Consider the following 18,001-nt stretch of genomic DNA (forward strand, 5'->3'; position numbering starts at 1 on the left):
TTTTTTTTTCGACGTGTTGTTCGGGTTGCCTGGTATCGCCTGATTCAGCAAACGCCTGTAGTAGGTTCAGTTGGCTTTAAACGGGTCGGTCGTTGGCATTGTAGTTTCGTGTGGTTCCAGGTCCATGAAGAGTGTAACTGGGTTGTGATCGGAGCTTAATGCTTCTACGCACTGCTCAGGTTTTTATGACGGTTATGTCGAGGACGCCCTGTCGATAATTGCAGTTTGTTTTTTTTTTAAGGAAATATGAACCCCTGATTTCGTAGTTGTGTTGGAGAGCATGACCGTACAGTAGTCAGCCCTTGGTGTTTGTCAGACGAGAGTGCCACATCGTATGCCTGGCATTATAGTCACCAGGAAATATGAGGTGTTTGTTGTCCTAGGTCAGTGTCGTGAGTTTTTGGCAAGGAGTGTTGGGCTGGATGAGGAGTATACAGATTCTCTGTCCTGGTTGGGTTATTTACTGCTGTGACTTCAGGTGATGTAAGTTGCGGTAGGTTTGTTTGTTGTGATGAATTATAGATCTTACTGCTACGGCTGTTCCGCCATGTGGTGGCCTATGTCCTTCTGTTCGATATATTGTATAGGCCGCTACGCTCCATTTCTTGGTAGGTTGAAGAGATTAGTTTCGTTGATGCGTGCAGTACCAATCCTATGTTCTGCAAGGAATTTGGGAAAGAGATTCTAGTCATTGAGCACGCCATTTTCATTCCAAACCATAATTTTTAGCGGCCTGTATAATGTGGTACTCCTGGTGATGGTCACGGTTTATGGGTTTCACCTGCTTAGTATGCTTCTGCTAGAATTATATTGGTTGGGGTGCTACTCCGTTAACCCTGTGTTCCGCGCATTGCCCAATACTTATATTGTATCTTCTCTAACTTCTGTAATCGTGTCTCCTAAAGTTTATGGAATAAAAGTGCTCCGTGTTCCATCCTCGACCTTGTAATTGTCTTACAGAGTCACATTAAAATTACGGGATCCGCTCCCCACCAAATGTGCTTCACAGTTCACGATTTTAATCGGTTTTCGCGTTTCCTAACTATTGCTTTAATTTCGTCCTCCCAGTCTAGATTAGATTTTAAGTGCAGACCTAAAAATGTAATTGATTTGAACAAAGAAATTTTTCCCCTTGTACCATGATTTCACACTGTTTATCGGCTGTCCCTTTTTTTTTTTAAAATACCGTATTTACGCATGTATAGGCCGCGTGCGTGTATAGGCCGCAGCGCAATTTTCAGACAGAAATTATAGGAAAAATAATGTTCTTGGAATATTATTTCAGGAGTATAACACCCTGTATTACTAATTATGAATATTTTTTTTTAATGAAGCGTGATTTCGAATATAAGCCGCACCCCAGTTTTCCTCTTGAATTTTTGGCAAAAAATGTGCGGCCTATACATGCGTAAATACGGTATATAATTGGCATTTGTTCGGTGCTGTTTCCAAGCCACGTTCCTTTAAATAGACTTGAATACTTTGTATATTCATTTCCACTTCCGATAAGCCAATTCTGCTGTCTGTTAACTGGATAAGCTGTCACATTCCCTGCATACTCGAGGTAGATGGGTTATGTGTGTTTCTACGAGCATTGTGTAGTTCTTGTAGAAGGTAAAGTTGTCCCTGTGCTTAACTAACTAAGCACTACGCCAGGAAGACATGGGGGAGTGGATGTATAGACCCACGTTTTCTTGACCTCGGCACTAGTTGGAGGTGAGTGGTCAGCTTCACGTCCCGGCCGCTTTACCCATTGGATGGGACGCTGGGTGGGCCAGAGAGCCGGTCTGGACGACATGGAGAGTGAAAATTCTTGCCCTCACCGGTACTCGAACTCCGACCCTTCGGTCGTCCAGCCCGTAGGCAGTCACTATACACACTGCGCTGTCCTGGCTGTGTTTAGTATGTGGTATCTCTCTAATGTGTTGAAGTGTTTTCCTTTTTCCCTCTGTTTTCATAATGACCATATTATTAGTTATATTTCCATATGCATATCCCGGGTTAAGTATGTGGTTCGAATATCCCGAATTGATATTATTGTTCCGAATTTCCTGTATATGCTCTTTATATCTCGTGTGTAAATTACGACCTGTTTGCCCTCTATTTTTGCGGTCAGTCAGTGCATTTCATTTGGTAAATGCCGCTTATATCGTGTTTATCTACGAGTATCCATATTGTTTCATGTTCGAAAACAGTTTTTATTTGTGTTTCTCCAAATCGTTTTATGATTTTAATCTTTTCTTTTCCACTATGTGTGAAACTAACCTATTTAGTTTATTTGAAGTGTATTCATTGAAGGAAGTACAACAATTTTCGAAGCATCAGATGATGACCATATCCGTCGAATGCATCAGTGATATGAAAAACAATATGAAATTCAAAGTGAATTTTAAGATTTTAACACAAGTTGCATGTGAGACGGTGAATAAGAAGTGAAAATAAGTGACGTGCAACAGGATGCTGCAGTACATCTATGTGCAACATATATCGCCCAGTTTATGGGTGACAGAATGGTGTATCTCAAATTACGTAGGTCATACCGAAAGTCATGAGCAACGTTTCTTTGCATGCAACCTGGGAACAGCAGACGAAAGAGAGTACGGTGGTAAGTGGAACCAGCTGTTGTGTTAACCTTGAGTGTCTTGTGACGTCAATAGCTTGCATCACGTGACCAGTATCGCTCCTAACAAAATGGCCGACAACGATATGTCGTTTCGCCAACGTGCTGTCATCGAATTTCTTGTGAAAGAGGAAATCCCTGCTGCAGAAATTCATCAGAGACTTCAGCGTGCTTATGAAATTGTGTGCTTGGGTGCGAGCAGTGTTCGAAGATGGGTGAAACATTTTAAAGATGGGAACACTAGCATCGAAGATGAGCCTCGGAGTGGTCGTCCTCGAACAGTCTCAACTGAACGCAACAAGGAAAGAGTGGATGAGATCATTCAAGATGACAGGCGTGTGACTGTGGACACAATAGCCCGAAAACTTGGAATAGGGCACAGTGCAGTACAGGAGATGATTGAAAGCTTGGGCTATAGGAAAGCTTGTGCTCGTTGGGTCCCGCAGTTATTGACCGAAGACCACAAAGGTCAGCAAAAGCCATCACCTCAGAACTGCTGCAGAGATATCGACACAAAGGCGATGATTTCTTGCTCTGTATTGTGACAGGTGACGAAAGCTGCTTTCACCATTTCGAGCCTGAAACGAAACGGTAGAATATGGAATGGCACCATTTGCATTCTCCATCACAAAAAGAAAAGTCAAAGACAGTGCGATCAGCTACGAAGGTGGTGGGCACATTCATCTGGGATGCAGAGGGGTTTATTCTGGCCGAATTCCTGGAACCTGGGCAAACCATTAATGCTGCTCGTTATGTCCAGACGCTGCACAAGCTCCGTCATGCATTGCGCGGTAAACGTCCTGGACGAAACATCATTATCCTGCATGACAACGCTCGCCCCCACGCCGCTCGCCTCACTTTGGAAGGAATTGCAAAGATGAGGTTCTTCCACACCCCTCCTATAGCCTCTGATGTGGCACCCTCCGACTACCATCTTTTCGGATTTGTGAAGGATCAGCTGCGTGGACAACGTTTTGAGACAAGGGAGGCAATTCAGAAAGCAGTGCGTCAGTGTCTTCGGATCGCTGGAACGGAATTTTACAGAAGCGGAATTTTCAAACTCCCAGAACGCTAGGAGAAATGTGTACAAAGAAGTGGCGATTATGTGGAAAAATAAAGAAAGGTCTGTAGATTGAGGTGGTGTTTTTGGTTTGTCAATAATAAAGCATGTTACTTTACAAAAAATTGTTAACGGCCTCCGGAGTCTAGAGGTAACGTTCCCACCTCATGACTCGTCGTACGCGGGTTCAAATACCCGGCTGAGGTCGTCGAATTTNAATAGTCTCTAAGGCCTCTGATAGATGGGGGAAGCATTATAGACACCGCTAAGCAAGTGGCCGAACTCGCTTGCTCGGCGGGACTGATGGTACGCACCATTTATCGGTAGGGTAAAGAGACTGGTAGAATATCATAGAGGGAAGCACAATAGATCAAACTGGTCGCGGTGCATGGGGAAACCCACCCCCTCTAAATAACTAACTAACTACAAAAAATTGTTGCTCATGACTTTCAGTACGACCCTCGTTTAATTTACACTCTTACAGTAAAAAGGAGCCGCTCAGTGGTGTCGTTTTAATTGAGTTTTTAAACATGTATTTTTGTTGTTTTCCAACATTTTATTAAAGTGGAACCACATGCTTTTTGCGCTGGATCTTTCATTATTATGTAAGATGTATATATCTGTGACAAGAAGTTTTGAAGGAATCTTGATCAAATCTATAGGATTTGAGGTTTTCACGGCGGTGACCTTGAAGAATGCCGTCTTCTGGCTCCACATCCCAGAAGACGGCATTCTCCTTGATCGCGTTTGTTTTAAGTATGTCCTGATTGTAATGCATTATTTAATTATCTTCATTCGTTGCATCATGTTGTGTGTTTCAGATATATATATGAATTATGCCACCGTCAACACAACAAATACTCAGTTTTTATTTTCGATCTTTATACTGCTACATGTTTCGGTCACATAAGACTCGTCGTCAGGCAGTTGTACACAAGAATACATATAGTCATTGAAATATCTATATGGATCCTTATCGGTGCAAAGCCTCATATTTTATATAAACATAAAACTTTTGCTTCGAGGTGATGTATATATTGTGAGGCTTTGCACCGATAAGGATCCATATATATATTTCAATGACTATACGTATTCCTGTGTACAACTGCCTGACGACGAGTCTTATGTGACCGAAACATGTAGCAGTATAAAGATCGAAAATAAAAACTGAGTATTTGTTGTGTTGATGGCGGCATAATTCCTATATGCATTATTTGATAATAAAATAATTATTGATAATTTGGCTCTAAATGAATGATTAGATGGTCTCCATTAAGGGGGGAGGGTTAACTGAAACTAAAGGAAGCCCTTAGTTTTATTCCATTCTGTTACTCTAGAGAAGTCTGTATTTGCATAACACTAATTCATTCAGTGCCATCTGTTTTTGTTCTCGGAAGGTCAAATGTAATGTTTTTGTTTGTTCTCCAATATTGCGTAATCATGTCTACCTCAGAGCATTGTGTATTGATAAACTTGAACTAATATTGGTACAAGTGTCTGGAGAGAAAAATGCACCTGAAGAAACAATTCATTGTTATGATACAATAAATGTTCAATATTATGGCATAAATATTCCTTACAAAACACATTAAATTATGATTTTAGGAGAACCATATTGTTTCTCTTTTCTCTCACATTAAAAATACTAACTTATGGGGAATAAAAATTTTCCCTCTATTTAACTAAATAAGTACTACGCTGTGAAGGCGTATGGGGCAGTGGATGTATAGATCCACGTTTTCTAGACCTTAGCACTACCTGGAAGTGAGTTGTCAGCTTCACACCTCTGCCGCTTACCCCCAGGGAAATATCCCTCGGTACCCATTGGATAGGAGGCTCAGTGGACTGGAGTGGTACCGTTTAATCCATTGCAGGTTAACCTCCATCTTCAGGATTGAAGTTGTGATGAAAGTAGCCCGCAAAGAGCGGGTGCCAAACAAAGCAAGGTTTGCCTTTCATCTTGAAGATGAAGGCAGCACGTTCCACCCAAATGTCTGTGAACTTCTACCACACTATGTGGCATTACATCACTTTGTGGTCACCGCTGTGAGAACCTCAAACCCAAAGAGTGCTTCATTTTCTGACAGTAGAATACTGCAAACTAGCCTTGTGCATTTTAGTACAGAAAAACTCATATTCCATTATAACTGAGAACTTACTTTCTTACTTACTCATGGAGCTAAGCCCTTCTGGGGAGCCGCCAATTCTGCAACTACTCAAGAACTTCCCAGCATTTTATGGAAACATAAAGTTCATTATCGTGTTCGCAAGAGCCCTCCACTGGTCCCTATCCTGAGCCAGATCTATCCAATCCATCCAATTCTACCTTTCTAAGATCCATTTTAATACTGCCCACCCACCTATGTCTTGGTCTTCCCAGTGGGCTCTTTCCTTCCGGTTTTCCCACCAATATCCTACACACATTTCTCCTCTCCCCCATTTGTGCTACATGCCCTACCCATCTCATCCTCCTTGACTTGATCATTCTAATTATGCTCGGTGAAGAGTACGAGTTATGAAACTCCTCATTATATAGTTTTCTCCAACCTCCTGTCACTTCATCTCTCTTCGATCCAAATATTCTCCTCAACACCCTGTTCTCAAACACCCTCAGTCTGTGTACCTCCCTTAATGTCAGAAACCAAGTTTCACACCCATGCAGAACCACAGGCAAAATTATAGTTTTGTATATTCTAATTTTTATGTTTTTGGACAACAGACGAGAAGACAAAAGGTTCTGGACTGAATGGTAGCAAGCATTACCCCGAATAACTGAGAACAATCCATTTTAATGTAATTTATCCCAAATTTTTTCTAGCTCACCAAATATATCTTTGCAGCTTATAACAAGAGAAAAACAGTATTTCTGGCCGTTATGTTTTATTTAACTCTGTGGACTTCAACTGTATTTATCAGTATCTGTTGAACACATGGTTCACAATAGCATTGCAGAGATAACTATTTGAATACTTTATCAGTAATTCTTCATTCATTCATTCATTCAGCCATCAGTAATCTGTCAGACGACAGGTCTACAGTCTCTTCCAAAAGAGTTCCTCCACTTAATGCGATCTCAAACTTTCTCCTTCAAATAAAAATATCCTCTTCTGTCCCCAAGGTCATCCAGCATCTTCTTACATCTTCTTCCTCGTCTTCTAGTCACTTCTATCTGCCCCTTCGGTTTGTTTCGTCTCCAGAGGAAACGTCTCCCATACATGGTATCTCTGTTTTTGGAAAGAGACTATCCAGGAAAAGTGATAATGTGGTAATTTTTCCATTTGCTTTCCACATCGCAGTACAACAGCCGTTCAAACCACTCTGGTCACGCCTGTTGCTATACAAACTTGAACCATCTCGAGCATCATTTGCTCTCTGCTTCAATTCGCTGCTGATGATGCTGCTTCCGGCATCAGTTTTTGGTTTTTGATGTCTCTCTTCGTCTGATGCCTACCCTTTGACCTGTCCAGCAAGGGAGGCCCTGCCAGTAGCTACGCTACCACTGGTATAGCCCTCAGGGTCCTTGGCATACTCAAACCCCTTCACCACGATAAGGTGGAGACACCAACGAGGGGGGAGTAATTCTTATTGGGCACTTATATCTCTTTACCTTGTTATACACGTATATACTTCCATCTCAAATGCAAATTTTTTTCTTCTTTTACTTTTATTTTTTAAAACTTTTTTGTTTAGAATGTGAGCTATAAAATAGTTGATGTTAACATTTCCTTTTTTTAACTTTTGTGACTCTGGAAACATTCTCTTTTGGACATAATTTTCCTCACACGCCAAGTTGTCAGATTTGTAGCAGTTAAATGGTGGTGAACTAAAAATTTTATCAAGTGCCCTTTTCCTTGTAAAGGTAATATTGGCCTTGTCCTTGATTGATTGATTAATTAATTAATTAACTAAGCACTATGCCATGAAGACATATTGGGGAGCAGAAGTATAACTCCACCATTCTTGCCCTCGGGACTATATGGAGGTGAGTGGTCACCTTCACACCCTGGCCATTTTATCTTCAGGGAAAGAACCCCCGGTACCTACTGGCTAGGAAGCTCTTTCCTGACATTTCTTTAGTTAATGATGCAGTAATATCCGTACATTATTTCTAAATAGCAGTGATGTAATAACATAAATATAAACTTTGATATTTCTTGTAAAGAATTCCATTCTAAGTCGTACTTGTATTTTTTCTTACAAGGAATGACCTCCTTTGGAATCAGCCTATAACAAATACGGCCCTTATATTAAGATTTTCAGTCTACCATTGATTTCAACAGGCAGTTCTCTAATATTGTATATATTAATAAGGGTCAATTTTTTATTTGAATCTACAGACACATCTGTGCACTTTAGCACTTTGTCCCAGATGGTATGTCACTTGAGTAAGCAGTATTACGGAAGAGAATTCCTTTATGTTCAACAAAATCGTTGTCATGGCGATTTTGGTTCACATTTTGTGCTGAAAATAGATTCTAGTAACTCTTATGATGACATAATGAGATAAGTCACACCTTCAAAAATATTTTATAAGCAATATTAAATAAAGTAGATTCCAACCCCCAGTAATTCTATATTAAATAAAGTGTTATTTAGTACATATTCATTTTTCTTGTTTGCAGTGGTACACATTGACGTTGTAAACCGTACCATCATATCATAGAGGAATACCTACCAGAGTTTTCCATTATGTATTACCCCTGTAATTTTTGGTTAATAGTATCATTTAATACGGGGAAGATCTGAAAGCCTACAACAAACTGTTCACCTGGTCAGGCAGAAGAACACCTGTATGAGCAGTAGTCGAGTCTTAATGGAAGAATGGATACAGACATTCTTCTTCTGTTAGCCACTCAAAAGAACGAGTACAGCATCTGCTACATACTCCTTTCAGAATTCTGTCCTTGAAGAAAATCAGTCCAATTATTCTGCTGCACCCACACCGTACTATGCATCAGTTCTGTAGTCATGCAGTTGAACCACATTTATTAGTCTTGAATTGTGTGGACTTGAATATCATATCCACTAGTCTGTTAATTTACCTCACTGTATAAATGAAATGAAAGTTTATTGGGGAAAAATGATACATTACTCAGCTTCATCATTGCCATCCAACTCTTATTTTGGAGGTATCATGAAGTATATCATTTACAGATCAAACCCCCACACAACTACAGACATGACAGAAAACTTAACTCTATTTTCCAAGAACTTGAGCATTAGAATGCAGAGCTGTTATTAAAGTTTGAGGAATACATGTGGTAGAATGGAAGGTACTTCCAGCATCTGCTGTAATTTGGAGGTTTTCTTCTTCTTCTTCTTCTTCTTCTTCTTCTTCTTCTTATAGACCGTTTGTTTGTCACCCACATCACAAGTCTGAAAGTGTGTGGGTTAGCTGATAAGAATAGTGTGTAGCTGTTTCTCCTGTGCAGTAGAACAGTTTTCAATGTGCTCTCAGATTATCTTCGTGTAGAATTAACTGTCGCCTAAAGTACTTAAAAATTAGGTTCATTGTAATGGAAGCAACCGAAGTATGCCATAATTTGGAAACAGTAGAACTCTGAGTACATAACAAACAGTGTGTTCAGATGTGGTGGTGGTGGTTGTGTTTACATAAATAATTTAGCAAACTGTGTGAGAGAGACTATTGCATAAATACACAGCATATTCCATAATATGTTTAGGTTATGAAGAGTTTTGTCTTCTAGGATGTAATGCCATGTAGTCAAGTTAATATCAACAGATGTTTCATGGAATGTGTCACCACCATCTTAAAGGTTGAAACATAAGCCGTTGAAGAAACCAGCATGAAGCAGGCAACTAGCAGAGCCAACTATATGGTGTTATATCCTAGAAGACAGAACTTCTGCAATAAACCTTTCGTATTATGTAGGCCTGCATATTTTATGCAGATAATATTTCTGTATTCAGTGTACATTGTCTCCTAGTATTTGTGACAAAATGGTTTGCCTCTGTTTGTATGTCGAGTAGTGACAACAAGATTCTTTTACATTGATATTTTCACATTTTTCTCCATGTGCAATTTTACAGATTTTGAAATATGACTTCATGATATTTCCAGTTTTTTTATGTTACAGGTTCTGATAATAAAATTGATAGATGGATTCTGTATGGTAACAGTGTTTCCTATCCTGAAAATTATCGTCATTTTTCAACCCTATATGCTACAGCTTGGCATGCAAGTAGCAAATTTAGTAGCCTTCCATATTACAGTTGCTTAAGAGCCTTAACTAGAGTCCCATATGTCTCTGCTCCACACAGTAAACCAGAAACTAAATACAAAAGTTAAAATTTAAAAAGTCATGTTATCTAAGCTTTTTGTATGAGAATATTTGCACCTGATGATGTCAGGTGGCATTTTGGTAAACATTTTGTAAAAAATAAACTTCACTGTAAGCTTCAGAGACACTGATTAGAAATGAGTAGGTCTAAAGTTATGGTAAAGGTTTGTTGAATATTCTTTAGTATGAATCTGAACACACAAAAAAAGTATATGGTTTTTGACATAACTCCAGTCTAGTTAAGGATTAATGTGTAAAATATTTACTGTGTCAAATTGTTGTTTGACTTTCTTTATTATGAAAAATAATTTTACACACATATTAATGGCAATGTGTGTATATTCAAATATTACTGGTATTCCCAGTGAGCACCCATCACTGAAATATATGCCAATTTTCCACAGGTGGGTCGCTGCATAGGTGTGAATGATGTAGGGTCCAGTCTGAATGACTTGTTCTTCTACATGCATGAGTCAGGATACCTTTGTCAGTATAGTGACTAGGCTACAGGTTGGACAACCAAGGAGTTAGGGTCCAACAAGGGCAGAGATTTTTGTTTTCTCCACAGTGTCCTAACTGACTCTGGAACCCACCAGCCTACTTTCCGGTGGGTACTAAGGTTAAGCAGCCAGGGACATTAAAGTGATGTTTTACCTCCATCTAGTAACGAGGTTAAGATTGCATTGAACAATGCTCCCAGTGTCTTTATAGCTTCCTTTTTTTTTTTTATTTAAGCGTAAGGACAGCTTGGCCTTTCCAGAGTTTGCGCTATGAGTGATAGCATGCACTCAGAAATAATGTTGCATTTTTGGTGAAATCATGAACGTGGACATGACCTGATGATCAAACAATGCACAGACAGATGTAGCAGGTTAATCTTTTGCCTGGCTTTATGCACAGTGAATCGTCAGGTGGTGGTTATAGAGGAGAGAGGTAGATACTCTTTTCTACTGTTTGTGTACTGAGGGGTATCCCCACCACACTACTGCTTCTCCTCACATTCTTGTACGACCATATGTCATAACTTTTGGTGCAAAGTAAGCCCTCCGGAGGGACTTTAAGCCATGGGTCCCGTGTCGTAAATTTACGACACGTAAAAGAACCTCATGTCTCTAGGAGACCTCTGAGCAAAATTAGGTCAAGTTTCCCGCCCAACTAGTTTCCAATTCCTCCGATAGATGGGGGAAGTATCCAGTACCACTGCCAGAAGAGGGGGGACCTCTCTGAAGAAAGGGACTAAAGTATTAGATACCACTGCCGAGTAGAGGGTAGAAACCTTGCTGGCAGAGAGGGACTAGGAACCCCTGCCAGAGGAGGGATGACCTCGCTGACAGAAAGGGACTAACTATTAGATACCACTGCCAGTAAGAGGTTGGAACCTCGCTGGCAGAAAGGGGCTGGTAGTAAGCACCAGTACCCGTAGGGTATGGAGACAGTAGAAATTAAAAGGGGACGCACAATGGACCAGTAACCGGTCTAAGTGCATGGGGAAACCCACCCACTTAATACGGAATACAGAATATGGTGCAAAGTATAGCTTATCTTTCCACATGCATATAATGCTGTAAAGTGTTTCAAGAATTCTTTGGAGAATATAGTGAAAGGTTCCCATGTCCACATGCATGAAACCTGCAGAAGAAAAGATCGAATCTTCTGGCTAATGTCAGGTTTTCAAATTGAAACAGTTTCATGTGGATCTGAGGTTTTATGTATGATAGCATATAGACCCGTCACTATGTAATGCCTCTGTTAACAACACCCGTTGCTAGGCAACAGATTTCTAAGATGCACCAATGGACTAACTGGGTAACGGTGTTCTCTACACGGTCTGTGCAACTGCTGCATGATGCAACAGTAGAAGAGCTGTTAGGAGAGGTGTTTTCTGTGCCATCCATGCCAAGGTGTTATAAGTAGAACAGGTCTAGAGTTTAGTTAGTTGTGAGACCGTTACAGGCCAATAAAGGTGTGAACACTGAAGCTGAGGAAGCAATGGCGCTTGAAGCCATTACCAGGCGACAACTGGTGAAGATACAGCAGACTGAGAAGACTTAGTGTGTGCTGTAGTGAATTGTAGAGTTTGAATTAGCGATAGCACTGTAGTTACTTGTAGTTATTTTCTGTAAGAGTTCAATAAAACCAATTACCAATCCAAACCCCATTTGTAGTCACTCATACACATGAAAATACACATACACACAACCGGGATAGCTCAGTCAATCTAGTGACGAGCCATGAGATGGTCAGCCAGGGTTTGTTTCCCAGCAGGGGAAAGATTTTTCTCTTGTCAACAGCATCCAGACCAACTCTGGGACCCTACCCAGCCTCCTGTCGAGTGGGTACCAGGGCCTTTTCCCCAGAGGTAAAGCAGCCTGGGTGTGAAGAAGCTGACCACTCATCTCCTTCTTGTGCCAAAGTCAAGAATGGTCCATTGCCTCCTATGTCTTCATGGCATAGTGCCTAATTAATTAATACCTTTATATACAGTGAAACCTCACTAATTCAGAATTTGCGATAATTCACACAATGACCTTGATTACATCGCTGCAATTGACAATCGCAAACTGCCATGTATAGCGCTAACATAGACGATGGCATTACATGTAGGCCTCACATCAAAACCATTTTAAAATACACTTAAAGTCAAAGCATTCTAGATCTAGAAAATCTCCTGCAGGAGTGTAGGCATGCAGAGAGCTATCCCTAAACTTTCTAAGTGTACGTGAACAGTGCTTGTTAGTGTTTTAGTAGGTCTACATTTTATTTTCATTTTAGCGTTTTAGTATTGTATTTTCCGTCAGTTAAAATGAGTGCTAGAGGAAAACATGACTGTAACCCTCCAAGAAAAATGGAAGTTTTAAACACACTTGATCATGGTGCTTCTAGTCAGTGTAATGGATCAATACAGTGTAAATAGGTCCACCTTAAAAAGTTATCCCCGTAACGGGCCATGGAGGCTCATAAGGTTGTAGCATTGTAAATATTCTGCATGTTCACATGTAATGAGTGTGTTTTGTTGGGCTTTTTCTTAAATCACAGTTAATGTGTAAACCTGTTATGTGACACTGCCAATACCATTTGTAAATTTTGATGTGGCTGAAAAATCATGAAATTAAATTTAGTTATGGCTCTTTGTATGTGAATTGTGAAATTGTGCCTGGAAGGATTATCACTTCTGTTTGTTCTGTTTGAGGTGTGTGAATTTTTGGAACAAATAATAGTTCTACTACACAAATTGTATTCCTTTGTGTTACAGGCTCTTCTACCACATTGTGACCACTGATGAAGTATCTTCCAAGTTAACAAAGGAATTTAACCGTAATCATTTGCGTGGAGAGATAAATTTCTTTCTTCTGAACCACCTTTCAGTTAAAGCTCATCATTACCCAGTCAACAAAGTAAGTTTTAATTATACACATATCTTCTTTATACATCACCCAAGACTTCTTTCTCTCTTACAGGTAAAACAAGCGTATTAAGATAATGTGTTTACAAGAGTAATTGGAGTATTATTTGATAGCAGAGACACTACCTCACTCTATATTGGATGCTCCTTCGGAATTCCTTTCTTACACCGGGATGTGACAATTTGTTGTTGGAATTTTACATATTAATTTCAAATGAGATTGTCCATAAAAGTAGTGGAGAGTTTTGGCTTTGACAGGGAATGAACTTCAAGTATTTTTTGTACAGGGAACTGCCTCAGAAAAAGAGAAACCAGCAACTTTCTGTATCTGCTTTTCAACACTGTGACCATTTTTAGTATAAAATTGATATGATTCATAGATTTTTTAAGTCATCTGCAAAGTTAAAGAAAATCTTCATGGTGGAGAACTTGTAGACAGTTTTAAATTCTGTCTTACCCTGAGAAGTAAAGAATATAGAGCAAACATTCATACTACTCGATTTGTAAATGAATATCTATGAATAACCATGTCCTTATCCCAGAAGGAAAGAGACCACTAAGAAGACCAAGATGTAGGTGAGGGGACAATATTAGAATTCATCTTAGGGAGATAGGATGGGGTGGTATGGACCGGATTAATCTGGCTAAGCATAGGGACCAGAGGAAGGGTCATGTTAACATGCTTTGGGTTCCATAAAATGTTGGGAAATTCTTGAGTAGCTATTCAACTGATGGCTACTCAAGAAGGGCTCAGCTCCACAGAGTTGTTTATCATATTCTTATCAGCCATCTTGACACGATAAGAAGGAACATTTTAAGTGTAAGAAAAAGCCCTTATAACAGTCAGATTCATTCTTGTTTTGTGCTAAACTGTCATGTTTAAGGAATTTGAAAGTAGTGCTATTGAACAGTCTTTGTATGTTTCCACAAACAGGATGCTTTGCCACTAATACACAGACTGCAGTATGCACAGGAATATGATAAAGCAATGCAGTATGTGTTTGGCAGGACTCTTCTCTGCAGAAACATGGAAGCTGCATTTCATTTTGCAGAAGAGAATAATTTGGACTGTGTTACCCTTGATGGAGATCAGGTAAGTATTTTCAGATCCACCACCACCATCACTGTCATTGGCAAAACAGCCCCTTTTGAGTCATAGCCTTCCCCAAAAGATTCTGCCAGATTGCATCTGGTTTTCACTTCTTTGGATTTTGTGACAATAATTTCTTTACAGAGCAAGGTCATTAGCCTTGAGTCTAGTCCCCAACTTGGAGGACCTGTATTTATGTCCCCCATTGACAGGGTGCCCAGTTATACTCCCAGGTACCAGGTTACCTTTTCATCACCTTCTATGTCTTACAGTGCCACAGTGGAGGTATTCTAACCTACCATTACGTGGACACCATCATACAGTAATAAAATTTAAATGAATTGTGTTTGTGCTGATTAAAACTAAAACGAATATCATAATTGTTCTAAGAATGTGTATCTCTGTTGAGAATGATGTTGTTTGTAGTACATATGTATAGGAGTACAATTAAAAGTGACCCTCACATTAAATGGATAGATATATAATGTGGAATTGCTTTAGGCTTAGGAGTTTAAAATTTATATTACGTGTGTTTCCAGGGTATTCAGAAGACATCAAACACTTAACATGAAACAATAAAGTAAGAAAAAGGTAAAGCTATCCCTGTAACAGGCTGTGGAGGCCCATAGGGTTGTGAGATGTCGAGACTCCCACATTTCCTGACAGTTAGCTCACAGATGGCAGTGAGGTTCTTATGTGCTGGCCACCCTTTACCCCTAGGAAGATTTCTGGTACTGATTTCTGTTAGAGGCTGAGTCAGCCCCAGGGTCATAGTACGGCTAGAATGTTTAGGTCAATTGAAAAGTCCAGTGACCTTGTCGGGAATTGAACCCACAACCTTATGGCTGGTAGCACAGTGCCTCAACCAACTACACTGCCATGTTCCCAACGTGAAACAATGTAATATGGATTATAGAATAATTGTTGACACCGTCCAGTGTGATTCAATTTGTAGATATTTATTGCCTTTACATGTTTTGGTCAGCTGACCATCTTCAGAAGGCAAGATCAACATGTTTAGGAACTACTATTACATTACAAAGTTCATAATACATACTCAAAAGTTTTTATATAAGTTATTTACAATTATTTGGACTAAAATCTTATTGATGTCTAATATTTAATATCTTGAACTGATATGGTTTATGTCCTTGTACCGCTTCTGTTAAAACAGAAAGTTGGGGCATTATTTGGAGTTCTCAGAGGTCCTCACAGTGATGACCCCTTTTTTTTAGCTTGTAATAGTTCTATATCATTGTTATGTCTAGTTGTTTCCGTTTTTCTGTGCTGTGTAATATTGAGATATGTCAGATTAAAGTCTCACATAGACTTTCGCATTCTGGAGTATGTATAAGAAGCTGCAGAAAATTATTAATTCAATTCAGTTCAGTTCTTTATTATTGATGTGCTGAGTCAACAGCTGCAAGGCCAATTACAGACACAGCAAAGTGTATATACAAGTAATTACTTAATGGACAAACACAACATAAAGTGAAAGACTAATTATAGGTAAGCACTGGCGGCAAAGCACATTAATGAAGACAAGTAAACAAACAAACAAACAACATCAATAATAATAATAATTTCATTAACATAAATCTAAGTGTTATTGAGAACTGAGAAATGAAACGTATAAATATTTAATTGAGAAATGAGAAGTACAGATTTTCAAAGAGAATAATAATAATAATTCAGTTTATTTGTTGTTTATTGTACATGCAAATAATAATACTAACAATTATACTATATTTAAAAAATGATTGAGGAGAACTTTCCTGGCTCTGAATATGTCAACATCCCTGCATATGACACTAGCAGCTGTTGCACCTCTAGCAGAAGGACAATTTTTACATGAGGAGCAAACATTGAACAATGCAAAGTGTGTGATATACCGAACAGGAACTCAGAGACTAACAAGTTCCAGCACACAAGGGCAGAAATTCGAGCCAAAATAAATTTGAATAAGAAAGAGAGCATCAAGGCGATGTCTTCTAGTTCATAAAGTATGCAATTTTAATTCCTCCAGAGCAAGAGAATAATTGTAATGAACTCGAGGATAGAAACGATTAAAACAAAGGGCCACAAACCTCTGCTGGATGTATTCAAGCTTATGGCATCGGTTGATGTAATCTAATTCCAGACTACAGATGCATATTCAAGCTTAGATCTAACTAATGCCGTGTACAATCTGAGCATATAGTCTAGAGATGAAAAATTGGAAGTAATGTTATGAACTAGACCCAACAGTTTTACACAGTGAGAGAAAATGTAATTGACCTGGTCATGGAAATATAGTTTAGCATCAGTAAACACTCCCAGGTCTTTTATAGAATCGGTCCGGGCTATTGATGATTGACAAAGTTTGTAATCATAGATCAGTATGTTGATTTTCCTGGAGAAGGATATAACTTTAGTTTTACTGATGTTGAGTTTCATACAGTTAGCAATGCGCCAACCATGTATAGAGTTAATGTCAGACTGAAGTAGATAGCAGTCCTGAGGAGAACTAATGGCTCGGTAAATTTTGACATCATCAGCAAAAAGCAGACACTTAGAGTGGGTAACTGCATCACACATGTCATTAATAAACCCATTGAAGAGAAGGGATCCAGAGACAGATCCCTGAGGAACACCGGAGAGAACTACAAAAGGTGAGGAAAGAACACCAGAAACACAGACCTGAGATTTCCGATTGGTTAGGTAACTGCGAAACCAGCTTACATAACCATCAGAAAGCCCAATAGCACTAAGCTTGTGAAGAAGAGAATGTGGGACAAGGTCGAATGCATTGCCAAGATCAAAATAAATGGCATCATCTTGTCTCTGAGAGCCAACTATAGGAGAAATAAAATCAACGTAAGTTACCAAATTGGTGCTTGTGGATTTAGTTTTCGAGAAGCCGTGCTGACAAAGACTAATTTTTTATTTTAGATAAGGGGAAACATGTTCATGAACAATAAATTCGAGTATTTTAGAAAAATTACTCAGTATGGATATAGGCCTATAATTGCTAACAGAGGTACTTTTGCCTTTTTTGAGAACAGGAACAGTTGCTGCTTGCTTCCATAAGGAGGGAAAAAATGCTGAGATAAGCTTAGATTAAAGATGTGTTTAAGAATAGGTACAAATACGAAGGGGGACCCAAAAATAACCGGAACCGACCTGTTGCACGCGCATGCTTTGTAGTTACAAGTTGTGCTGCTAGGTGGTGTTAGCTGGGTGTCTCCCGCGACTGTTAGTGAGCTGGCGTCAGTCTGAGTTAAGTGGTTTGTCTGTGGTGCTCTGTTGTGTGCGTTCCTGTTTCAACCCTTTGGCGATTAGTGAGATGGCCAACCAGAAGGAACAAAGAGTGTGCGTGAAATTTTGCTTTCTGTTAGGGAAAACTGTAGCCGAGACTGTTGGGATGCTTCGGCAAGCCTTTAATGATGATGCTTTGGGGAAATCACAGGTCTACGAGTGGTTTTCCCATTTCAAATCTGGCAACATGGCAACAGAAGACATGCCACACCCCAGGCGTCCTTCGACA

The 18,001-nt window shown here is 39.5% G+C and overlaps 1 protein-coding gene across 1 annotated transcript in view; it reads left to right on the plus strand.

The window, feature by feature from the left end:
• The window catches only part of LOC111874836 (structural maintenance of chromosomes protein 3), a 126,707-nt gene that overhangs the window by 79,721 nt on the left and 28,985 nt on the right, over positions 1-18,001 (plus strand). The window contains exons 15-16 of the mRNA XM_023870673.2: positions 13,236-13,377; positions 14,320-14,478. Coding sequence (XP_023726441.1) covers positions 13,236-13,377; positions 14,320-14,478 — 301 coding nt within the window. The remainder of the gene's footprint in view (positions 1-13,235; positions 13,378-14,319; positions 14,479-18,001) is intronic.

Source organism: Cryptotermes secundus, unplaced genomic scaffold (genome assembly GCF_002891405.2).
Source record: "Cryptotermes secundus unplaced genomic scaffold, Csec_1.0 scaffold212, whole genome shotgun sequence".
NCBI classification, from domain to species: domain Eukaryota; kingdom Metazoa; phylum Arthropoda; class Insecta; order Blattodea; family Kalotermitidae; genus Cryptotermes; species Cryptotermes secundus.